General features: G+C 51.1%; 3 protein-coding genes across 5 annotated transcripts in view; 2 read left to right on the top strand and 1 right to left on the bottom strand.

Moving 5' to 3' along the window:
• CEP112 (centrosomal protein 112) overlaps window positions 1-1,317 on the top strand; it is a 185,029-nt gene extending 183,712 nt beyond the window's left edge. Inside the window, exon 27 of the transcript XR_009743708.1 lies at window positions 1,227-1,317. The gene's annotated coding sequence lies outside the window, so the exon portion shown is untranslated. The remainder of the gene's footprint in view (window positions 1-1,226) is intronic.
• Window positions 1,311-24,931, top strand: AXIN2 (axin 2). 2 transcript variants are annotated; one of them, XM_061455258.1, is made up of 10 exons: window positions 1,311-2,156; window positions 7,861-8,001; window positions 12,974-13,076; window positions 14,932-15,072; window positions 15,283-15,770; window positions 15,886-16,065; window positions 16,350-16,568; window positions 17,508-17,603; window positions 18,877-19,044; window positions 23,079-24,931. In XM_061455258.1, exons 1-10 carry the CDS (start codon window positions 1,333-1,335, stop codon window positions 23,203-23,205), a joined length of 2,487 nt encoding a protein of 828 aa, XP_061311242.1. In that variant the 5' UTR covers window positions 1,311-1,332; the 3' UTR covers window positions 23,206-24,931. The 2 variants fall into 2 exon arrangements, with proteins under 2 accessions (XP_061311242.1, XP_061311241.1); XM_061455257.1 differs by having other exon boundaries at window positions 15,883-16,065.
• The window catches only part of RGS9 (regulator of G protein signaling 9), a 129,972-nt gene continuing 127,761 nt past the window's right edge, over window positions 22,867-25,077 (bottom strand). For both annotated transcript variants that reach the window (XM_061455260.1, XM_061455261.1), the window contains exon 21: window positions 22,867-22,975. The gene's annotated coding sequence lies outside the window, so the exon portion shown is untranslated. The remainder of the gene's footprint in view (window positions 22,976-25,077) is intronic.

Below are 25,077 nucleotides of genomic sequence, written 5' to 3'. Positions count from 1 at the left end.
GAGGAGGAGGAGGAGGAAGGGGGGGGGGGGGGGAGGGACCATAGCTTTTGTATTTAAAATAAATAAAATAAATAGGCAGGGGCGGGAGGCGCGGATCGCAGTGGGCTCCTTCCCTCGCCGCTCCCCCCATCGCCCCCCCCTCTTCCCGATGCTCTCCGATGCGGTTGCACCGCCGGGGAGGAGAGGAGGAGGAGGAGGAGGAGGAGGAAGGACAGCGAGGGGCGCGGGGGGAGCGGGGCCAGCCTGCGCGCTGCTGCTGCCGGCGGAGAGCGGCGGGGCCGCGGGCGCGCAGCGAGCTCCGGCTCCGCGGTGAGTGGTGATGGTGGGGGGGGGGCGGTGTTTTGCTGTAAAACACGGGGGTTTTCGTTAATTATAGCGATTTTTGGGGGTGTTGCGCGCTCTGCGGAGCCTCCGCGGGCGAGGCTGTTGCACAGGGCTCGCAGGATCCAAGTCGCTCCGGACTTTTTCCCTCCTTCTCTCCCTCCTTCCCCCCCCCCCCCCCCCCAGGCTGCGGCCCCGACCTCCCTCCTCCCCGCCCGTCGCCATTTCTGGAGCAGGTCTTTTTGATCATTATTAGTGCTTTGCCGCCCGGTTGCGCTGGGGGCCGCCCCCCCTCCCGGCCTCTCTCCCTGTATTTCCCTCCTACGGGGCCGGGTGTGATGGCTCCGGCCGCGGGATGCCCCGCAGCGCGCAGGTACGGACCCCGCGCCTCACCCCCGGTGAGGTTTTGGGGAGGGGGGGTCCCGGTTCCAGCATCTGTCTCCGCATAGAAGCGCCCCCCAAAGCCCTCCCGTTGCGGGGGGGGGGGGGGGAAGCAGCGCGGTACTGCTCGGGCGCGCAACATGCGCGCAGGAGGAGGGCAAAGGGAGCGCGGGTTTGGGGTGCGGAATGGAAACCAGATGCCGCGGCAGGGCCGGGCTATGCTGCTGGACGGGGGGGCTGCGCTGAGCACCCCCCCCACCTCCGCCCCGGCCCCGCTCAAAGTGCGCCGGGAGTTCAGCGGAGCGGATCCGATAGTCGCGATCGGGCTGGCGATGGAGCCGCGCTCGCTCTGCCCTGCCTTGCGCCTCTTCTCCCTTCCTCTTTTTTTTTGCCTGTGAAGAGTTGAAAAGCCTGTTTACTTTTTGTCTTTGATGTTGGGAGGATCTGGTTTTGATTAGATCAATACTCCTTTTTTCTCTCCCCCCCCCCCCCCCTCCTTTCTTCCCCCCTCCCTCCCTTTGCAGAGAGGAGGCTCAGAGGATCCCCTGCTGACTCCAGGCAGAGGCAGGCAGAGGGGCAGGCAGCTCCAGGAGGAACTGGGAGCCCCACTCCCAACCGGGCTGCAGAGCCATGAGCAGCGCCGTGCTCCTCGCCCACCTCCCCGACCCCAGCACCAGCTTCAGGGAAGACGCCCCCCGACCCCCTGTCCCGGGGGAGGAAGGAGAGGCACCATGCCCGCATCTCGCCAGCTCGTTCCTCCCCAAAAGCCAAAGCTTCAAGGCCATGCCGGTGCCTCCTGCCCCGCGGAGGAATGAGAATGGACTCGGGGAGCCAGAAGGCAGCGCATCTCCAGACTCCCCTTTGGCCAGATGGACCAAATCTTTGCATTCCTTGTTGGGAGATCAAGATGGTGCCTATCTTTTTCGGACCTTCCTGGAAAGGGAAAAATGTGTGGATACCTTAGACTTCTGGTTTGCCTGCAATGGCTTCAGGCAGATGGACCTTAAGGATACCAAAACTTTAAGAGTAGCCAAAGCTATATACAAAAGGTACATCGAAAACAACAGCATCGTCTCTAAGCAGCTCAAGCCTGCTACTAAGACCTACATAAGGGATAGCATCAAGAAGCAGCAGATAGATTCTATCATGTTTGATCAGGCACAGACTGAGATTCAGACTGTGATGGAGGAAAATGCTTACCAGATGTTTTTAACTTCTGATATATACCTCGAATATGTAAGGAGTGGAGGAGAGAATCCTGCTTACATGAACAGCAATGGACTGGGGAGCTTAAAAGTGGTCTGTGGCTATCTCCCGACCTTGAATGAAGAAGAGGAATGGAGCTGTGCAGACTTTAAGAACAAAATCTTGCCTTCGGTAGTGGGACTATCCAGCAAGACACTGAGGGTTACGGCGAATGTCAGAGCCACGGAAACCATCGAGAACGGATACAGGTAAGGGAAGCCGTGGGAATGGTGCTTTGTTTTAACTTTAAGGACTTCTGAGAGTGTTGGGATGGAGTGCTGGGGAGCTAGCAGGGAGGCTGGGAGCTTCCCCGCGCCTCCAAACGCCGGAATGTGGGGGGTGTTGGCTGGGTTTGAAGGTGTCTGTACAGAGGAAAGTGAGAGCCTGTGCTCTTAAGCCCCATTGGCTCTTTCAGTTCTCTTATAGATCAAAAACTTCATAGCAACTATGTCCTCCGGACATACGTTAATTATTGGTTCAACTTTCAAACGTATTAAGAGCAGTAGTAGAGTGGATCAAATAGACGCATGAATAATGTAACCTACTAGTTCCCCAACTCCACCATCAGCCAGTGTTTAACTACGTTGGTTATGTGGGAAGCAATTGTGCGGTCGTGGAGGAGGAAATGTATGCACTTAGTGCATCAAACTCTGCAACTTGCACAAAATCTGCTCTTGTTTTGTGTATGTGATGTACAGCCTCTCCCACCGTGTTGGGTGTTGGTACCGTGTCAAAGGCAGTTAGGGTGGCTTTGAGCCAGTGCGTACGGGAGGATACTTAAAATTGAGTGCTAATAGAGACATTCCAGGTATAGAGTAATAGTAGATCATTGGTGCTCTCCTGTTGGCTGTGTGCTCAAAGTTAAGCTCATTAAAACGTGGTTGTGTCTAATGGCAGCTTGTGGAGAGTGTTGTGTGGTGGCAGGGTTTTCTGCCCTTGACTTGGGGTGCATCTGTGATGCTGAGCCCATCTCTTTTGTTGGAGATATTGATGGCACAGCGGTGTGAGGATGGAGAAAGTAAGAACCATCTTCACTTGAAGATGGGGGGTTGGGAAAGAGAGAGTGATGAGCAAATGATGAGTTGTATAATCCTCTGAAAATGTATTCTTTCCTCTCCCCACCCTTGCCATAAATGTGGATTGTTGAATCAGGGCTGAGAGGAGAGGGCTCTGCTGGCAGATGCGCGCTCTCCTCTGCTGGCCCAGGAGCCTGGGCTTTGCTATGGTGAGTGTTTGACATCTCGTTTACAGGAATTGTGAGAGCGTGTCTGTGATTCACGGACATCAAAGGGCATCAGGCTTTTCCTGGGAAGGCTTTGCTGGAGCGAACCCTCCTCTCCTGCCCTGCGGAGAGCTTCCAGCTGTGCCGGGCTTCCCAGTGCCGAGACACCTGGAGCTGGGAGGCTCCTATTGCCTGTGAGGGAGCTCCAGAGTCAGAGGCCTCTTTGGTCCTGTCCCGGAGGCGTGGGTGCAGACCAGGGGGAGGGATGGAGAGATGGATGGATGGATGTGTGTCATCCTGGCATGGCCTTTGGACCTGTCCTGCTGTGGGGCTGTGTGTGGGGGGGCACTCGCTGGCAGCTGGTGTGTGGAGGGCTTGGGGTTTGGGATCTGCATCTCGTGCCTGAGTGTTACTGTCTGAGCATCTGCTGATCTCCAGAACTTGGTTTGAACTGCTGCCCTTCGCTTGCTTTCCAGGAGGGGGATGTTTGATGCTTTTATCTCTCAGCCTTTGTTGGTGTTCAGTGCTGGAAGGGCTTGGCTGTAATGTTCTACCAGAGCTGCAGGCCCCGCTAAAAAACCCACATGTGCCTTGTCCAGGGGAGTGCTGGCAGAATGGTGGCTGCTTGCCTGATTAGTGCTGGGATTTTTCCCTTTTCTTTATTCCCTTCCTTTTCTTTTTTTTTTTTTTGTCCAGGGATTAATGCAGCTTGCTCCTCACATGTCAGAGCTACCCTCCTAGGACATTAGGTAGTGCCTTTTGCTTTGATCACCTTCTGTTGAATTTCCAGGAGCTTTTGCTCTCCATGGGGCCAAGAGATCTCAATGCAAAGAGAGGGAGGTCAAGCTGAGATGCTTCTCAGTTCCTCCCTGAGCTATCCATTTGTGAAGCCACTTGTGCGTGCATGTGCTAGAAGCTGATGAGCATATGGATGGGTTATCTCTCATCACCCAGGGCTTAGGATTGCGTTCAGGATGGGAGCTGAAGCTTGCACAAAGTCTTTCCTGGTGAGTGGCCAAACCACACCTCCCTCCTCGTGTGTGTGATGGAATTAAGGATTTCTGCTGGGTGTTACGGTTTAGAAGAGCAGTGCAGGCTCTTGCCACTCACTTTGGTGGGTTTCCATGTGATTAGAGCAGCAAAACCCTGTGCTGAGCATACTCTGATGGTGGGAGCAGAGCGATCTGGGGCCAGCCTGGTGTTTGGATGGGAGACCACCTGGGAATCCCTGGGCAAGGAGTCCCAGCCAAAAACACAGCACATGGGAGACTGCAGGATCTGTACAAGCTGAAAGACTTTGGCCCCAGCATCATTGATGGACAGGAGCAGGAGAAGTCGAGTAAAAACATGGTGTATGCAGGCAAACTGCTGCCCGAGACAGGGAATGTTTTACATGCAGAACCTCCCTCTTGTCCTTCAAAGTGACTCCCCTCCCCTGGAGGCTGTGGTGTGGTTAAAAGTGGCCTCCCCACACGCTGTGCTGGACCTGGCCCCATGCTCCAGGAATTCCAGCTATTATTTATATGCGCTTCTATATTTATCAGGCACGACTTTGTGTACACAGAGAGGGCTCTTCCTTTGCTGTGCCGCCGCGTAACGGGGCTTCGTGCGGTCCAAGGTGGACTCATCTGCCTCCCATTAAACTCTAACATCAGTGGGGCTGGCCTTGCTTGGGGAAGGCTGGGGCTTGCAGATGGCCTTCTGCCGGCTCCCAGTGCTTCCTGGCCTTTGAAAGGCCCCGCCGGTGCAGCTCCTTGTGTGTGAAGTTATTGGAACCAAGTTTGGCTTCAATTATCAAAGTAAATGATGCCATTGTAAAGCTATGCTCCAAGCACTGTTCTACAATTAGAGCATGCAAGCTGTGATTAACATAGTTTTGTTCAAATGTACCTTTTTTTTCCCCTCTCAGGTTTGTGCATGTGTGTTTTTCCGTTTCTTTTTAATCCCATCATTGCCCAGTGCAGTTTGTCTCAAGAAAACCCTTAATGAGATTCTATTTTACCTCAAAATGCTCCTTGTAGATATTCTCCTCTCTCTGTATAATGTGGTTTGAACTGCCAGAGTGCTCTTATTTCTAAGGAGCAGTGTCTGACAACAAAAATCCCTTCGATGCTCTGAAATTGCACCCTCATAACAGGGGATACAACCAGGAGCCCCTGAAATTTTCATGGCATTATAATACCTCTGATATGCCCATTGCCTAACATAGCATAGAGAGAGGGTTCCATGCTGTGTGTCATCGCATCAAGATAAGAATAGGCTGAGAAACATCAGACATTCTCCTTGAAGCTCCAGAGCAACTGCTACCTGACAGCTGAAAACACTTTGCATATTGAGTTTGGAGCTGGGGAGTGTGTGTTTGTGATTGCAGCATCTGTGGCAGGAGACCACCGCTTTCCCCTGGAATTCAGAACCCTCCCAGGCAACTCCATGCATCTGGGTGCAATTAGTGTGGTAAGGTGGTCAGATTAAACACGGCAAACCAGCCCCCCCTTGGTGTTTGTAAAGGGTTCTCTTTGGGGCAGTGTGTTGGAGGTGGACTGTAGGGGGTTACTTTACAAATACACCAGCTTCAGGGTTGGTGTGAGGTCTTGGTGGGTGAATTGGTGCTGATGGGAATGTGAGTTCCTTCTGGCCACTTTCTCTAATTGTATCTTCCCAAACACTGTGTTTGGACACACCTCCCCTTCTTCTCCCTGTGCTGTATTCATACAGACCCGCTGCCTCCGCCCCCATCCCAGCCTCTCCATCCATCCATCCGTGGCAAACCAGCCCCTGGGTGCACCCAGGGGTGACACAGGCACCTCCCAGCAGGGTGGTGATGCTGTGCAGGGAGCATCCCACAGCCTTATGGTGCTCTGGTTGCTCTCAAGCCCTGAGATGGTTTCAGATCAAGTAGTCATGAGATGTCCATCCTTTACACTGTTGACCCTAAAGCCTCCCAGGATCTAGGAAGAGTTGCTTGGGCTGCACATCCCCTTGAATTAGAATAGAAGAGTGCATGGATTTTAGAGGGACTTTTTGTAGTAGTAGGAGGATAACTTTGCTTTCACCCACATGTGGAATTAATTTCTCTTTGAAGCTTTAACTCCTTTCCTGTGGCATTCCCAACTATCTTTCTTTTTTTTTTTCCTTCTTCCCATATATATATATATATATATATATATATTATTTTTTTTAACATCTTGATCTCCCCATCAGAAATGCCTTGGCCTCCTTCAGAAAGGAATGCAGCCCTGTCTGGGCTGAATACCTGCCTGCATCCAGCCCCACGCCTCTCATACCAGAGAGGCCCATCTTCCCCATTCCCCACTGTGCTTCCCCCTCCTGGGTTTCTTTTTTATCCCCCCCTTGTTCTATTATTATTATTTTTAACTGAAGCCTTTGTGGCTCCTGTTTTCGGTGCTGGAGGAGCAGGAATGTGTGGGGTGCCTGGTTAAAGGATGGAGAGCAGGGTGATGGAAGGGTATTGCTGCTCACTTTAACCCAGCTGGTCCACTCCAGCCCCCCATGGGGGCAGGGAGGTGGAAAGCCCATTAAAGAAACCTGCCGAGCCTGCTGGCACATTCCTTAGGCCCCCAAGTCCTGGGGAAGTGGCCCTCATTATTAAAATCAGCAGTTCTTATCAGATGACAAGGCCTTCTGCTTTGATATACAAAGGCTGAAGCTTAACGACCCCATCTTCCCCTGGAAGAGGAACAAAATGTGCACCTTAACATGCGGCTTCCAAACCTCCCTGCATAATCCCCTTATCGCCTGCTGGAGATATGTATATTGATCCTGGCTGGTGTGAGGGGAGGTAGAGGGCAGGGGGATGCTCAGGTCCCCCCTGCCATGGTGGCGCTGCCACGCTCCATCACAGCCTGTGTCCCTCTGCCCATGAAGTTTTCATGCATCCATTCTTGGGTGCTCAGTTCAGACACCCAGACTGGGCTCTGCGTTTGCTTCTCCAAGCAAAGATGAAGGTGTTGCTATCAGTAACCCACGTGCCCGTTAATACAACCTGTCCATGCATCCCCATCTTCTTCTTCCTCACCCAACTCCACACAAGTTGAATGTGTAGTAGGTTCTCCTAAAAACTGGGCTTTTTTATAATGCCAGGAAGATGGCACCCCTCCTTGGGAGGCCAAGCCCTAGACAGGAGGTTTCAGCCCTGTCCATGCCTCTGGCACATGGTGGTCCTGCTCCAGTGGTTTCAGGCAGTTCTCCTGGTTCAGGCAGCACAGGTACTGTAATTTGTGCTCCCAAAGGGGCCCTAACCCCTTTATTCTGAGTAGTCTCAAGTATTTATTAGCTGGTTCCTCAATGGCTTTCAGTGGGACTTGAGCTATGAACTTCTTGATCTTTTGCCCGCTGATGCCAACAGCAAAGCTCCTGTTGACCTCAGCAGTGCAGCATCAAGCTTTAAGGACTGGGTCTTTGAAGGTATCAAAGTACATAGAGGTGCTTCCTGGGATTTTATAAAGTGCACTTCCAATGCTAAAAGCAACCTCTTTGAAGTTGGATTTGGCTGTGTTTGGACAGAGCGTGCCTTGGCTGCTGCTGGTCTGAGCAATGGATGGTTGGTTGCTTCTCAAGAGGTTGTGCAGCCGTTGTGCATGGCTCCCATAAGGAGGGTGCTACCATGAAGCTTGTCTGCTTTTCGCAAGCCCAAGACTGGCTGGTAATGAGATTCCTGCTCTTGTCCCTAGGTGCTTCAAGAGGAACGATCCCGTTAACCCCTACCATGTGAACTCTGGCTATGTTTTTGCCCCAGCAACCAGCGCCAACGATAGTGAGATATCTAGTGATGCCCTGACGGACGACTCCATGTCAATGACGGACAGCAGTGTGTAAGTAGCTTGTGTCCTTTGGGGATGTCCATCTGTGTACCTGATGCACCTTGGGGGCTTACAGGAGTGATGGGTTCAAGATAATCACCCTGCTTCTGCTGCCAAAACTGAGGTGTGCACCCAAACTGGGAGGTGTAGCAGGGCATGGTGGCCTTGCTCTTCATGCAGTCGCTGGAGGTATCAGATGGAGTAAAATAATGAATCCCTCTATTGCTGTTTTGCAACTGCAGCTGAGCAAACATGTTTTGCCCTATGGTAATGGTGCTGCCTGACTAATCCAAGGACCATATCTCCCTGAGCCTTTGTCTTAAGGCCAGGCTTCCTTAACTAGTTATCAGTCATCAAAGAGGAGGAGATTACTTCCTGTAGGAAGTACTTTCTGTAATTAGCGTTCATCATTAATGTCAGAATGTGCATTAATAGAGCCAGTGACCTGAAGGGGCAAATAGCTGCTCATCTAGTGTGGCTGGGGCAGTCTTCAAAGAGCCATTTGAATTGGAGCTGCGTGGATCAGGCCTGGGTGTTTCAGGGGCACTGGCATGAGAGATGATGCTGTGGCTGAGCCCAGGAGTTGCAGGATCTGGCTTTTCCTCCTGACTGTTGAGTGTGCAACTGGGAGCAAGTCATTTGACTGTTCTCCCTCTGTTTGCTGTCCCCAGTGATGTTTAGTGTCTGTAGAGAAAACACTGAGACTCATTTAGTGCTCTTAAGGACCATCTTCTTGCACTGAGCAGAAGGCAGATGTTGCTGTTTGTAGGTTGTGATCTTCACTTATGTACAAGTGCTGTAGAAAAGCCCGCCTTAAAACAGAGTGCTGCATTCCTGGTCTTCATCTTGGAGGTGAAACTTCTCCAGTGTCTCTGTGAGAGATGCCCAGTGATTACTGTGTACTCTTCAGAAGGGTTTGCATGCTGGGTTTTGAAAGTCAATGTGTGTGATGATGCACAACAGAAACCAGGATTTACCAAAACCCCTTGATGCGTAAACAAAGGCTTTATTTTTTTAATGCACATGTGTGTTTTGAACTGATATTACGGAAAAAAATAGTTTGTTGTCCCACCAGATTCCCTTATTGAACAATATTGGCATTAAATAAAAGAGCTGAATCATAGGGTGACTTCTTTATTTCTTCTTACTGGCTCTGGTTGTATGTGATCATGTGTCAACAGAGCATTCATTCGGTTAGTCATTTCTGGACCAGTGTAGGGTCACTTGGGATTCACAGGGCTAGGATTATACCCTCTCTTCACAGCAATGCCAATTGTAGGCCTTATACAGATGAGAGCACTGAGTGAGAAATAAAGTGCATGGTGGATGAAAGGCTTAACTGAATCGCTTTCAGCCCATTGTTAGTCCAGGGGAGCTTAGCGGGGATGAGAGGGCAGCAGCCCGCTTTGAAATTTGCTTGAACAAGTGAATAGGAGCTCCCCATAAAGCAGGGCTGAAAGGAGCCTGCCTGTTTTTTCCTGCTGTAACAATAGCCCGTGCAGGCTGTGAGAGTTTGGGGAAGCTTGGCTGATTAAACTGCCCCCAGCTCCAGGCTGGGGGGCGGCAGGAGGGCTTGGGGGGGGGGGGGGGAGCGCGGAGGATGCTAAAAGGAGCATTTCCTGCTGCAGAACCGGTCCCGCCGGGCATCCCCGGAGCCGCTGGGAGCAGGCAGGGATGCTGGGTGCTTTTGGAAGTGGGAGAGGTAAATTGGCACTTCTGGAAGCTGGGCTTCAAGTTAAGGCTGATGTAAAACTTCCTCTGCAGAGGCGAAGGGGCCGCTGCCAGGATCGCAGGGAAACGTGTGGGATTCGCAGGCTCTTCCTCACACTTGGCTGGAGAGATGCTGTGCATGTATGTGCTTGGGGCACAGAGCCGCTGTGCCTTCACATGCTGAGCCCAGGTGCTCCTCTGCCTGCAAGGTTTTACCCCCTCGAACAGAGGACTCGGGGTTGTTCTGTCAGTGGGGATGCAAATCAGATCCTTTGGTTTATGTTGGTATCAACTGAAGAGGAAAAACTTGTTCTGGAAAAGTCTGTCAGTAAAGTGAGGGGTTTCTCTTTTTAAGTACATCTCAATCTGAACTGGAATTAGGACTCCAAATAATGCATGATCTGCCTTTTTAATTGTATCACAGCTAGCCAGGGATCAGACTGTCCATATATATTTTGTAATAGCCACAAAGCATCATGCAAATTTCTGTTTCCATTTCTTGATTGGGGAGGGGGGAGAGGAAAGGGGATTTTTTTTAATTTGCTTATATCTTATTTATGGATTTACTTTGGACACAGGGGAATGCTGCTGAGCAAACTTCAAATATTACCTTATCTTACAAACCAGGCTTTTGATGTTGGCAAGATCAGAGGCTTGTTTCAGAGCCGTTGCCAAATGAAGAAGGGAGTGAATGCATATGCGCATGAGTCTGATATTTCAAAGCAGCAGTAAAACTACATTCAGGTTAGGTCAGGCACATCTGAGTCAAAAGGCTAAGATAATTGGCTCAGCTTAAATGGCAGCTGACTGGGTAGAAGACTTCAAACTAGTGTTTCCCCCAGAAACAGATTGGCTTCGCCCCAGCCTGGTTAGCTGAAATGTTTATAATTAAACTCTACTATTTAGTGCCTAAACTCTGCAGCTCTTCAGCCCGCAGCTTTTAGGAGCCAAGAAAGTGAGTGCAGATGTTTGCTGCTGGAGCAAGGGGAGAGGTGGCACCTGGAGAGCTGGGGTTAACCCTTGTGCTGCCCCAAAACCTCTGCTTTTCATTTCAAAGGCACTTTCTCCTGGTCGGGGGGTGTCTGCTTCAGCATCAAGGTACCCCTGGCCCCCATATCTGCTGTACTGAGCCTGGCTGCAGCTCCAATTGTCTGTCCCTTCCTCACTTGTTGGTCACCCCTTCAGCCCTGGCCTTGTCCATTTCCCCTTAGGTTTAGACAGCACCCATCAAAGGGGCTCTAAAAGTCCCTCCCCATTCCCAGGCTGCCTTTTCTGAGCTGCTCCACAGCTTTCCCATCCAATGAAATACCTCTTTTTATTAAAAATGAACCTTTTCTCTCATTCTGCATGTTGTTACAAGTTGTGGAACTCTTCTGAAAGGCAGGGCTGCAGAAGCAGGGAGCAGGAGGTTTGATGTGGGGCTCTCTAGTGCAACCAGAGGAGTTCTAGGAGGAAGCAGCAGCTTTTGTAGTGACTTGAATGAGGGCAAATCTTAACTAGAGGAGCTGTGCTGTTGGGTTTTCTCCTCCTTTTCAAGCCTCGGAATGGTATGAATCCCTGCTCCTGCTCCATAGCCTGTCCTAGGGCTTTCCCTTTTGGCAGGGATGGTCCCCCCAGCGCTGGGAGCTTGGGGATACACTGGGAGATGAGCTCCCAGCTTGGTGGCCACAGCAGAGGGGGAAGAGACCTGTATCTCAGTAAGCCTCAGTTAGCAAATGCTAGGTACTGATGATTTGGTTTTCACCTTAGATTGGTATTTCCCCCATCCTCTCCCACAGCTAAGGCATGTCATGTACCTGTTGTCCTATGGGTTCATGGAGCAGAAATGCTTGGTGGCCACCAGTGGCAGTGGTCAGTAGCCATGGCCAGCTGTATAGGCCAGTGTGTGCTGGGTTCTTCCCCAGAAAGTGCATTTTGGGGGACATTAAGACAATCAACTCCTTTCACTTGTAATGTAACGTGAGTTCATGGACTGTGGCTAGAGGAGGCTGATGTTCATCCTGCAGCATCAAGGCCTTTCTCTGCAGTCCTGGCGTGCTCTCTTTTATGATGAAGGTTTTTCCCAAGTTTATTAAGATGGAATTGTACTGATCTTTCACTGCAGGCTTTGCAGCTCCACCGTGCTCATTAAAAGAATTTAATGGCAACTGAACGCTTTGGCCAGGGCCTTCAAACCTGGAGTGTGGAGCGATGTCATGTCATCATCCCCCTCCTCAAGAGAAGGGACCTGGTGTCTTCAGGAAGGCATTCCCTTGTGCCATGTCTCTCTCTATGCATCCAAAGCACGTTGGTGTGTCCCTACCATCACTGTGGCTATAGGAGGTGGCACACGGGGATGCTGTGCTGTGTTGGCTCCTCTGGCAGCAGCATGGGGCCACCGCTGCCTGCTCGGCCGCTGCTCCTCCTTGGGCAGGAGCTGTTTTCTGTGCTCAGGAGATGAGTCAGGTGTGGGGGCAGGTGGCTGAAAGGGCTGGGACCGGGGATGAAGGCTGTTCACCTGGGCTGAGGGAAGAGGAGGACTCAGACGTTCAGGATCTTCAGGCACGCTCTTCCGGCTGTCCCCGCTGCCTGCGGAAGTTCCTTTAATCCTCACTGCAGGAGGTCTTTGCGTGGCTGGATGAGAACACCCCGCGTTGCCTCGAGCAGGATGTGCAGGGGCTGTTCGCACCATGACTTCCTAGCCAGGAGCTGGTGTGGTCAAAGGGAGCAGTGTTGTGCCCGGAGGGTACAGCCCAGCTTCGCTCGTGCCTCGTGGTGTCCTGTCTGTGCTGGCCAGCCCCAGGGCAGGAGAAGCATCTCTGGTCTAGGGATGGGGACCAGCCTTTTGATGGCCATCCATCTTCAGTCCCTTCTTGTTTCCAGCACTCCATGGGGTGTTTCAGAGACTGATGAAAGTTGTGGTGTTAGAGAGCATAATTCAGGGGTGAAAAAGCAGTCAAAATAAAGGGCAGAAGCAGAAACCAGGCACTGGAAGGACCTTTTCCTAAGATGCCTCAGAAGTGAAGCTGATGGGCTCTTTGGGTGTCTTCCCATGCAGAGTTGCCTTCAGCTTGCTTTGCAGCTGTTGCTTAATTACTGCACATCCGTGTAGATGGTGACATGGGCAGTTCCCAAGCTTCCAGGTGTTTGAGGCTTCAGGTGCCATCCACAGGGCTCAGCACCTCTGGGAACACGGGCCTGTGGATGCCTGGGTGGTTTCAGAAGTGATGGAGAAGCCTCTTGCTTAGAGCATGGGGAGAGCCCTGACTGATGGTGACCTCTCTTCCATGTGCAGAGATGGGATCCCCCCGTACAGAATTGGGAGCAAGAAGCAGCTCCAGCGGGAAATGCATCGGAGCGTCAAGGCCAACGGTCAAGTTTCTCTACCTCATTTTCCGGTAAGTTCAGGTGGGAGCTGCATGGAATGGGTTGGCCATGGGGAAATGTTGGGATTGGGAACTGGCACATGTGGAGGGAAGGAGCAGGGGAGGAGAGTGTTTCCATCCCTATGTCATGCCAGAGAGGAGATGCCACTTGGTGTTGGGCAGGAGCCATGTGCTCTCAGCATCCTTGCAGAACCCTGCTTGTGTACAGTCTGCACAGCCCCGTTTTGGTCCTTCCTTGAAACCCAGGTGCTGATTAGGGCTCCTCAGTGGCACTTCATTTGTCCTCCTGGGCTAAATCCAAGCAGAGATGCCCAGGTTGGGTCTGGTGAGAGCCTTGGCTTTGGCCACCACCCTCACACCTCCGCTGGTGCTGCATCGCCGGTGGCCTTGGAGAGCATCTGCATCTCCTGTGAGTGATGGGAAGCAGGAGCTCCCAAAAGAGGTGTTTGCAGTGGATACAGGCCTGGCTTTGGGGGGGCTCTGTGCTCTCCAGAACTGCCTCTCTGACTTGCTAATTCAGTTGACTCGCAGGCTCCCGATTCCTGCAGTGAATAAACTGTTTACACAGACAAGTACAAACTTATCTTGTCTTGAGATTAATGTGCTAAAACTCCTCTTTCTGCTGGGTTAAGCAGCAAGAAACCATAGATGAGATTTCTGGGGTGTGTGCGGGGGGTGGTTTATGTGGTTTTTTCTTTTTGGTATCTTTTTTTTGCTCCCTTCCCCTTCCTCCCTAAAGAAAGTTCTATTGCCTGAGCTTGTAAATTAGATTATTTTGTCCCAGGGCGTGCAAATCGACTTTCTCTGTAAGGCAGTGCTTTGATCAGGGACTGAATAGAGCCAGCTTGTGTAAGAGTGACAATTTCCAGCAGAGTGGCCTTTTTCTACCCTCACATCATTTCTGGAGCTAAGTGGTTGCCGGAGAGAGGCCCCACCTCATCTGGTGGGTAGTGTGTGAAAGAGTTGGCAGTTCAGCTTTTGGGGGGTGGTGATGGATAAGAAGGAAGAGGGGCGAGGAGTGGGGTGTTGGGAGGGAGGGCACAGGCCGGTGGGTGGTTTCTTTTTCCTCTTTTTCCTTGGTTTTCCCTCCCCTTTTCCTGCCATGTTTGCTTCTCTTGGCAGAAATCCGCGGTTTTGCCTCTTTATATTCTGCACTTGATTTGGAGATGTTCCCTTTTTCCCTTGATAGATCTGCTTGAGGCAGCCAAGCTCAGCAGTGTAGCACCACTAGCCTGCAGCAGCTTTCTTCATTTTCTGTACAAAGAGATGGGAAGGGGAGGGGTGGGGGGGGGAAGAGATCTAGGACACTGTTGAGACAACACTACCTCAAAGGTGCCCAGTGTGTAGCCAGGAAATAAATTACCAGCACTTCTCTGATCTGCAACCGTTTGACTTCTTCTTCCCCCCCCCCCCCCTTTGCCTTTTTCTCCCCCATCTTATTTTTTCTAATTTCCAACTCCTTTCTGTTTATCCTCACTTTATTCCTTGAGTTAAAGCCTCCCCCTCCCACCTCAGAGGCGGGTTTTGGGGTTTTTTTTTTTTCCTCTTTTCCCTCTATTTTTTTGATGTTTGACAACAGTCTTTGAAGATTTTCTACTTCAGAGTAGCTACTGATGGGCTGGTTGTACTACAGAGAGAACAAGCGGGGTTCCTCAGAGTGCGACCAACTGCTCCTGCCGAAGGCAAACGCTGGTGGGGAGGATGTCACTCCATGAGGCCACAGCACTAGCTCATAAAAATCCAGAGCAGACCATGCCTTGTTGCGGTCGTCTTTTCATCCAAACATGGAGACACAACAAGCGTAGCGGGGCCAGCGATGCCGCTCCGGCTAAACATGCCTTGTGCCTTCTGTCCCCGCTCCTTGTAGAGGACCCACCGCCTTCCCAAGGAGATGACCCCGGTGGAGCCAGCTGCCTTCGCCGCGGAGCTCATTTCCCGCCTGGAGAAGCTGAAGCAGGAGCAGGAAGCCATGGACAGTCTGGAGGAGAGGCTGCAGCAAATCAAGGAGGTAGGAGGATTAACCCTGCCGGGGCTGGGCACAGCTCGCCGCATGCCGCCCTGCTTGGGTTGGGACGGGAGGGGGCCGTATCCTGCCCAAGGGGAGGAACGTGTTTCGGTGGCACTGCATTCCATGAGCCCGTGGGGGGGACGTCCTGGCGCACGCCTCGCCGGCTCCCCACGCTCTTGCATTGATTGCTCGCCATCGCTTGGCCGGCAGGACGAGGAGAAGGAGGGCTCGGAGCTCCCCGCCAGCCTGCAGAGCAGTCGGGAGATGGCGAACCCGCAGCATCCGCTCTCGCTCCTGCCCTCCAGCAGCTACGAGGAGGACCCCCAGGCCATCCTGGACGAGCACCTCTCCCGCGTGCTGAAGACCCCCGGTTGCCAGTCACCGGGCATGGCCCGGCACAGCCCCCGCGCCCGCTCCCCCGACCGCCTGCCCATGGGCAAGCTGCCACCCGGCGCGGCCTCGCTGGCGGCGTGCACCTTGCTGGGCAAGGGCTTCATCACCAAGCAGACCACCAAGCACGTGCACCACCACTACATCCACCACCACACCGTGCCCAAGACGAAGGAGCAGATCGAAGCAGAGGCGGCTCAGCGGGTGCAGTGCTGCTGCCCAGCAGGCAGCGACTTCTACTGCTACCCCAAGTGCAAGGGACACCCCAAAAACACCGACCCGCCTCTCCCTCTGCTGGAGCCCTTCGGGTAGGTCCTGAGCATCTCCCCATTGCATCCGCCCCAAACCATCACACCCCTGCCATGGGGATGATCGGCACAGGGGGCTAATGGTGGGCTCCTGTCCCCTTTCTGCCATCAGCAGGACGGGGACGCTGCTGAAGAGGCCGGGCAGAGGAGTGGATAGCGTGGCCCTGCCACCCGGTGATGGGGGGCTGCCTGGCCCCGGTGGGGTGCAGCTACCGGGGGGCGAAGCAGACCGGGCACAGAACGTCTGGCAGTGGATGCTGGAGAGTGAGAGACAAAACAAGCACAAGCCCCATAGGTAAATACTCAGCTGTCTGCAGCAATATCGCTCCCGGTAAATATTTATATATTACATGGCCTGTCTATTTTTACAATCGCTAAAAACAAATGAGACTCTTTGCTCCTCCGGTTTAATATAAAAGCTGTTCCGCAGAACCAGAAAAACCACAAAAATGTCATGTTTTTGGCAATAAACCTCCTTTCATGTTATGACAGACTTTTGAGAGGGAGCGAGCAGAATAGGAGCTGCTATTAAAGTCATATTTTCCAGCTTTTCTAACCCGACTTCTTCCCCTCCCCAAGCACACAAAGCACAAAGAAGGCCTACAGCTCCGACTTTGCCAAGGGGGCCCCCGGCCGGCACCACCCGTGGGGGACCAGCAGCCACCCGCGTGGGGCGCAGCCTGCCCACCCCTTCGTCCAGGACCCCGCCATGCCGCCGCTCACCCCCCCCAACACCCTGGCGCAGCTGGAGGAAGCCTGCCGCCGCCTCGCCGAGGTCTCCAAGCCGCAGAAGCAACGGTAACGGTGGTGGGAGGGATGGACCTGGTCCTGCGGTGGGAGGGATGGACCTGGTCCTGCGGTGGGAGGGATGGACCTGGTCCTGCGGTGGGAGGGATGGACCTGGTCCTGCGGTGGGAGGGATGGACCTGGTCCTGCGGTGGGAGGGATGGACCTGGTCCTGCGGTGGGAGGGATGGACCTGGTCCTGCGGTGGGAGGGATGGACCTGGTCCTGCACTGGGAGGGATGGACCTGGTCCTGCACTGGGAGGGATGGACCTGGTCCTGCACTGGGAGGGATGGACCTGGTCCTGCACTGGGAGGGATGGACCTGGTCCTGCACTGGGAGGGATGGACCTGGTCCTGCACTGGGAGGGATGGACCTGGTCCTGTGGTGGGAGCTGGGGGAGCAGCAGGGGCTGGGGAGGTTTGGTGGGTGCTGGGTGCTGGTTGGGCTCATCTTCAGCCAACACCCAGGTGGGATGTGGGCAAGGAGGTGGGTGAGCATCCCCGGTGGGTGAGCATCCCTGGTGGGCGATGTGGACATCGTCCTCCCCGCCTAAGTAAAGGGTCATCCATGGCCAGGCTCGTAGCCTGAGCCTCCTTATTCCAACCCCACCCTACACGGGCACACATAGTTAGAATCCTAGACGATTACTTCCACTCTTTTGCTGGCTGTAATTTGCCCATTTTTCCTCTGGGATGGACTCCAGCTACATACCAAGTGGGGAATTGGCCTGGTTATCATTCATTTGGGTATGGAAGGATGAATTAGCCCACAGCATTTTTAATTCTTCCTTTGATTGTTTACAACATGTGAGGCTTGATACAAAGAGCGAACTTAATGACCCACAGGAGACTTCAATTAGAGGGAGGTTGTATTTCAACTATCGTTTATTAAAGTTTGGGTTTTTTTTCCTCTCCTCCTTCCCCACTTGCCCTCCCCTCTCCCCACTTCAGATGTTCAACCTCAAATCAGCAGAGGGATCGAAACCACTCCGCTGCCGGGCCGGGGGGAAACACCCCTTTCTGCAATGCAAGTCTAACGACGGAAGAGTGAGTATTGCACACAGAGAAAAGGATTAGGAAATACATATATAGAGATGTAATAATTCTATTTTCATTAACTGGCTCGTGCTTTGAGGACATTCTCCTATCTGAAATTTCGTCTTTCAAACATTCTTCTTGAAGAAAGAACAAAACATTTTCAAATCTTGTCTGTGGCTCTTTTAAACTCGCATTCCTGTAAAGTGGACAAAGATTGGATTAGTCTAATTACAGGATGGTTCTTTTAACAAGAAATCTGCTACAGAGAGGTCTAAAATGGCCTAAATAATTAAAGTTTTCTTTCTTACCCTCTTCATCTTAAGCAATGAGTAATGTTTGAAGTCCAGGCTGAGCCACCTGACTGGAGCCTTTCATTTTTAATTGGTTGACCTTAAGTCCACCAGCTGTCTTTGCTAGCAGCTTTTTTTCTGAAGCCACTCTACAAAGACTTAGAACAAATTAGGAAGACTAAATTACTGCGGACTAACACTTGGTGACCTTTTGACATGCCAAGTGTACATTGCCTCAGCAGCAGTTGTAGATCGGCCTGCACCGTATTCACCAGAGCGTTGCCATTTGGCTGGGTAATATTGGTTTAATTATTCCTGAAGAAGGGTTTCTTGGTGCACATGGCAAGATCGAGTTAATTTTACCCTCGTTGGGCAAAACTAAGGTTATTTGTGTGCTGCACGTGATGGGGCTGGCACTGGTTTTTGCTTTGTGAGCAGGTGCTTGCAGGTGGTTTTGTGCATGAGAAGCAAGTTTGGGAGATGTGTTGTAGGGAGGCAGATGAAACGAGCCTTTTAAAACCAGGGATGTGCAGAGGGGGTGGGACTGGATGATCTTAAGGCCCTTTCCAGTCCAAACTTATTCTATGATTCTATGAAGACTGGGGCTCACTGGGTAGGGGTAAGCCCATGGTGAGCCCTACACTGGCCTGTGGTCCTGCTCCGATGCTTCCAGCAAGTCCTTAACCTCCATCCCTCCATTCTCCCATCCATAAACTGATAGGAGGGCTTGCTGCCCAGAGCTGGGTGCCTGTAGTGCCACAATTCCCATCACCCCAGCGAGCAGGAGCTGTTGTGGGAGCCCAGCAAAGGGCTGTGCAAACGCAGTGTGACAAATGCACAGTGAGGACAGGAATATCCGAGTGCTCAGGTCACACCCAGGGTATTTCTGACCGGCGTTCCCAGTGGCAGGAACATTGCTGCATTGAGTGCGGTGAAGCGGTCTGGTCCTAAATGGAAAAATAAGAGGGTTTTGTGTGTTTGGTGTTTTTCAGTCACAAAGAGCCAAAGAAAGTGCCAGTTGTTCACACCTCTCAGTCCAGCGAGCTGGTTGTCACCTATTTTTTTTGCGGAGAAGAAATTCCGTACAGGAGGATGTTAAAGGTCCAGAGCCTGACACTTGGGCTCTTTAAAGAACAGCTGAGCAAAAAGGGAAATTACAGGTGAGAACCCGTGATTTGTTTGTTCTGTACTATATTGCAGTAAATAAGTAAGCGGATACTTTGCAGGTCTGTCCACAGTGATGCATTTACCTGGATTTTCAGAGGCTCCTGCTCTTCTTACTCTCTTCCTGTTCAAACCAAGAGCATCTTTGTGGGGCCAGCTCCACTCCGTCTCTCCCCCTCAGTAGCATTAGGGTGCAGGATGGCTGCATTCATGCTCCAAACCTTGTCCAAAATGTTTGAATACCAGGAAGGGCCTTGTGGCAAAGGCATGGAGCAGTGGTGGTAGGTTTCCAAACTGGGCTCTTTCACCTTGGGGTGGCCTCCTTGCTTTGCCTACTGATTCAATTTCTTAATGTTCTGCAATGGTGTGGCCATAAATGGGGTCAGGGAAAGGTTGGGATGCTGCATCTGAGTGGACACGGAGCTGAGATGCAGCCAGCTTGCTCTTCATTAGGGGAAAAAGAAACCTTTGCCCTGCAGGGAAAGCTGCACCAGTGCTAGCCAGCTCCTCCTCGGGATTGCCTGGGATCCCTGCCTGCCTGGTTTCCAGGGCCCAGCTCCCAGTTTAAACAGTTTGCCCTTCCCATGGCAGTAGCTTCACATTGGCCATTTTTGCAGTACCCTCCCTAGGGATCATCTCGTGGCACTTCTGCAGGGTGAGCAGGAGAGGGAAGCTGTGACTTCAGGTGGTGTTTCAAAGAGCAGAGGGCTTGTCCTGTCACTGGCAGCCTCTGCTTTAACCTCCACATGGTCACTTGGGCTTGGTATGAGGAGTTCCCAGCTGCTGCTCCATCACTGGCCTGTCCCTAGCTTTGGGAAGTCTGCCTATGCAGATCAGAACTGGGTCACCTAAGGATGCTCTCAGGCTTGGGGTCTGTCTATGGCTGCTGTGTAGTGGGGCTGGGGCTGAAATCTTGCCAATCCTTGCCCAAAACCACCTTTGCAGCCGCCCAGCTGCCATCAGATGGCAGCAACCTGCAAGTACACCCAACCTGGACAACCTGCAGGATTGATCCCTGTGCTTCCTGCACCCTTGTGCCTTTCCCAGCCCCTAAAGCCTGTCCCATCCTGCTGGGCTCCTCCTCCGGCTGCCGGAGCTTCATGTCCCGGTTTTCCTGACCTCCCCCCTGCTCTGCTACTGCTCCAATGGCCGTGTAGTCCCACCCCCAGAAACATCCCTTTTTGTGTGTGTGTTGTTGTGTGACATGTTCAATGTGATGCCCCAGTGCAGGAATAGGCCACTAAAACCTCTGTGGCCCAAAAGCCCCTCCAGGTGCAATTATTTGTGCCTTGTCAGGTTGTAATTACTTTAGAAACAGTTTTTAAGTGACTGACAAGGATGAAACACCGTTTTTGCTCAGATCTCGCCCCTTTACACCTGGGTAAAGACAATACTGAAATGTGTAAAAGGAACTTGGGTACGTGCCCGGTATTTTATCTTGCACAGACACAAGGTGAAACTAATTACACAAATGTGTGCACCTCCAGGGAATCATTTTGATCTAAGCTTTGACTTTTGGCTGGACTTTGAGTGAAACTGTGGGTGACCTTCAGGGGGAAGAGGTCCGCAGTGCCCGGAGTAGCGTGTGTGTGTGTGTGTGTGTGTTACGGGGAGGCACTAACTAGGCTGCTTTGGTCACATCTGGCATTGATTTCTTTTTAAGGCACATTTAATAAGCATGGCTTTGAAGCCGATGCCTTTCATTTAATGCACAAAGACACGCAGAAACGCTCCGCTCTCCAAATTCTTTATTGATTGGATCAGTTTGCGAGGCGGGTACCTCGGGCTCCCGCGATGCCAGAGCCGTGGGGCAGCCGCCGGGAAAGTGCTGCTTTGCTTCCCTTCCTCCCCCCCCCCCCCCCCCCCCCGAAAAAGGAGGAATTAAGCAGTGATTTAATACTGATGGCGTTAACAAAAAACAAACATCCACGCACAAAAAGGCTGGGTGGTGTCGGGTAATGTGAAGATGGCAGCGGTTCAGAACAGCGCTGAAGGGCCCGGCCCGCGCGCCTCGATTGGTGCCAGATGTCCCAGAAAATAAAGGAAAATAGAAAGGAAAAAAGCAAAAGAGCAAAGCTTGCCACATAAAATATGCTTCAATGGAAAGCCCGTTGCTGAGCAAATAAGAGCAGGGTGACTTGTTTGAAGATGTGTGGGGGAGGATGATTTTTTTTCCCTTGCTTTGCCTCCTCTTTCTCTTGTTTTTTCCCCCCTTTTCTGTGCGAAATAAGGTTGTAATTATGGAAAAGGTCAGGGCCTGTTTTCCCAAATCCAAGCTCAGTAAACACAGCCAGGGCTTGGGGTGGTGGAGGAAGTGATGGGGAAGAGCGGCTCTTATCGGGAGAGGGGCGGAGAAGGGGAAAGGGAAGAGAAAGTTCTTTGTAACTCAGTCAAACTTGCCTTGGGTTTTGCTGGGTTTGGTTCAAGGCTGCTGGCCTGGGGAATTGCGGCCTTGACCTGCAGCATCAAAGTTGGTGGGAGCTGGGCCATTGACTTCAGTGAGCGCAGGCTCTGAAGGGCTTAAAGAAGATGGTTTTTATCCTTGCTGAGCCATTAAAGATGCAACATGTGTCAGTGCAGCTTGGAGTGACTGTACAGAAATAAACCCTCACCATACCTGGGCTACATGGGGCTGGTTTCATCTCTTTTGACTGAAAAGGCAGCTTTTATCCCCCTACCAAAATAATTCGGCCCTAAAAATACATAGGTTTGCAGGCTGTTGGTGCTGGGTAGTTTAAAAGGGTGGAATAGAACAGTCGCTAGAAAATAAATCAAGCAAATTCTAAACCCCTTCTGTAGCTCTTCAGGTTTTTAATAGTAAAAAGGAGCTTAATTTGATCTCCTTTCCCATCCTACTAGAAGAGGAAGTGCAAAACCCTTTCCCCTAACGAACATCTGCCAGCCCCAGTTGTCTGGATACGACAGGTTAATTTTATATATATGTATATGTATGTTTTATTCTTTGTAATCCATCTGATGAAGGTTTTTCCATCCCTGGCGATCAGATGGCAAAGCCCTTTTCCAAGGGAGCAGGCATGTCCGAGGAGGTGTGCGGCGGCAGACGGACAGGCTCCCTAAATGCTACCCCTCTGAATGGAAGCCCTTCATTTGTGCATATGCAATTAAGCAGCCTTAGAAGGAAGAAAGCTCCAAACGGGATAAAAGGAACCTTTAATCAAGAAGCTGAACGGTCTAATTCAGGATAATAGAGGGGTCCTTACTGTTTGACACAGGAGGGGTGGGGGTGCCTTTTTGTCTCTGGGAGCATTGGCTTCATGATCTAACGACCCGGAGCAAAAGAGCAGGAATGTGGGACACTGCTACTTGACCTCCCCGTGTCACGTCCCGCAGGCTGGACCAGGGCTGCTCCGTGCCTCCCAACTGCTAGGAAGCATGGGGAAACAAGGGCAGGAGTTTCTGTCACTTAAAATGGATCCATGAATTAGGCACTTGGTTGTTTCGAATGCGAGGCTCCCGGGTTGTTTCCTCTCGGTAGGAGGACTGCAGAGTTGCAGCTTGTGCGTTGCAGGAAGCTGGGACAGTTTTCTTTTAATCCATCCCTCTGCCTAAAAAGCCTCTCCTTTTAATAACAGTTGCTAATTTTAATGTTGGTCTTCAGCTTTGAAACAAGAAAACACATGAAAGAAAGAAGGTGGGGAGAGAGGGGAGCCTTAAGAATGCATTGCTTTGAAATGCTGTTTATTTATGTTTTAAATAAGATATTTGACCAGAAATCACCGTGCTTTCTAATTTTCTTTACGGCTGAGGATATCCACTGCCAACACGTACAATTTACTCACTGTGGAAGAGGTTGTCGCTGCTCCCTCCATCCCATCTCCATCCCTGCAGCTCTGGGGATGCTTTCATGTTGCAGGGCCTGAGCAGCCCTGAGGTTTTCCTGGCCACGCCAGGTGCTGGAGCAGCATCCTAGGAGGGGGAGATTGGAGAGTTGTGGTTCAAAGAGCTGCCGGAGCGTCCCTTGCTTTTCCCTGTTGTTTTTTAACTGTGTTTTAATTCTCCTTCACCACAGATACTACTTCAAAAAAGCAAGTGACGAGTTCGACTGCGGCGCGGTGTTTGAAGAGATTTGGGAAGATGAAACCATCCTGCCCATGTACGAAGGGAGGATTCTTGGGAAAGTCGAAAGGATCGATTGATGGCATCTGCATTTCGTAGGGGAAGTTAAGGTGGAAAAGGCTTTGGACACACACAGCAGTGGTGATGACAAGGAAAGGAGGAAACCAGAAACCAAACTCTGAAGGGAAGTTTTGAACCAATGAAGAAAACAAGTGAGGTCTGTGAAGACTTTGCTGAATTAGCCTTAGAGGAGGAAAAAAAATGGCATTTATTATTCATGAGTTGGGTACCGAGGTGATAAAACCCCTGAACTATTTATTAGAAACATGACCACTGTTGGCTATTGGAGATGCAGACCCTGTTTGAGAGACTTCCATGCATAATATATGATTTCCTGGGGATCTGAAATCTATGGACTAAGAGAAACTGTGTATAGCTTACCTTAACAGTAATCCTTATTGATATTTATTGAACAGTCTGTTTTCCCTTAAGTCCAGTTTTTGGATATGCTGCTTTAACAATGGAGAAGAGAGGGGCTGGGAAGAGGGGTGATGGGAGGAAGGATTATTCTATTTTTCTATATTGTTCCCACTATCTAAAACTGGGGAGTTTGGCTGTGAGCACGTTCATGCTTCAGTTCTGGTTGGAGGGGGAGGAGGGAAGGAGTCTCGGTGTGCCCAGTCTCTCTCCCAAGTGAAATAAGAGATAAGAACAGTAATAAAAGGCAAAATCAAGACACTGTCCTGCCACTCACCTGGAGACCGGTGCATCTTCATCTATGCTGCTCTGATTGGAAATAAAGGTCTTAAGCATTAATGTATCTTAGATGCAGTAGAAGAACAGCAACATTGTGGTTTCTGTCCATGGATTTCGGCGGTGTGAGGTGTTTGCTTTGCTGCTGTCAGGGGTGAGGGTACCGCGTGGTGGCCAGTGCCTCTTGGTGGAGGCAAGGTAGAGCAGAGCCCTGAGCCTGGGAGAGCTGTAGAAGCCATCCAGTTCCCATTCCCGCACTTAGCGCACCAAAAGGACACGTTGCAAAAGCCAGGTTAAAAGGAAAAGTATGTATTCCACATAGCTAGCTAATTTTTTTAGCCATTCTACTTCAATGTTAGCACTACTTGTATTTCAACCACGTGTAGCTGGGATGGGGCACGACTTCAGGCCGGTGTGGAGCACGTGAATCGTTGTGTGGTGGTTCCTAGTTGGGGTTTTTGGATGGGTTGGTTGGTTGGTTGGGGGTATTTTTTGCCTTCCCTTCACAACCCCCACGTGAGCCCGTGGGAGATGAGGGGGAAGGCTCTCTGCATCCCCTTGGCAGAGCTTCGTGTGTGCATGTGTGTGGATGTCGGGGGCAGAGCGGCCCTTTCCCGATGAGAAGACCTTGCATTTCTACAGTTGGGTTTTGTGTTGATTAAGTTAATCTGTGCATTCTGTTTGCCATTGCTACTTCGTGTAAGTCTGTATATATTGTAGACAACGTATGGTGAAAATATTAATACACTATCTCTAGTGTTTCTAAAATTGAATCAGTACAGTACCTGTGCCTGCATGGTGTTACGAGGCCATGCGTCGCCCTATATTCAGGGTTCAAGCTTTCCCTTGTTTGTTTAAGGGGTTTATGTATAAATCTATTTTATGCCTTTTATTACAAGTCCTGTACTCATGACTTTTGCCATGGCATTTTGTTCTACTTATACTGTAAATTATGCATTATAAAGAGTTTCATTTAAAAAAAATTACTTGGTACAATAATTATTGTAATTAAGAGATGTAGCCTTTATTAAAATTTTATATTTTTCAAATTAATATTGTCTGACTTTTTTTCCCCCTTAATGCGTTAAATTGGTTTTTTCTCATATAAGGTAGAAACAGCAGTTGAGCTTTACTCTGCCCTTTCCCTCTCCTACCCTGGCAGGGGCTATTCCCATTGGGAAGCTCAAGTAAGGCAAGGC

Source organism: Pezoporus flaviventris, unplaced genomic scaffold (assembly GCF_033815535.1).
Source record: "Pezoporus flaviventris isolate CSIRO_AGI_PZ_B2104156 unplaced genomic scaffold, CSIRO_AGI_Pfla_v1 ptg000020l, whole genome shotgun sequence".
Taxonomy (NCBI): Eukaryota; Metazoa; Chordata; class Aves; order Psittaciformes; family Psittacidae; genus Pezoporus; species Pezoporus flaviventris.
The sequence above is the reverse complement of the archived record's forward strand: the minus strand, read 5'-3'. Positions and strand labels throughout refer to the sequence as shown.

What these genes read in the sequence shown, in the direction of transcription:
- AXIN2 (XM_061455257.1), top strand. Translation starts at nt 1,333, where the DNA reads ATGAGCAGCGCCGTGCTCCTCGCCCACCTCCCCGACCCCAGCACCAGC. An exon ending in TTTCTCTACCTCATTTTCCG is followed by an intron (nt 13,077 to 14,931) that starts GTAAGTTCAGGT and finishes CGCTCCTTGTAG; the next exon opens with AGGACCCACCGCCTTCCCAA. An exon ending in CCTCTGCTGGAGCCCTTCGG is followed by an intron (nt 15,771 to 15,882) that starts GTAGGTCCTGAG and finishes TTCTGCCATCAG; the next exon opens with CAGGACGGGGACGCTGCTGA.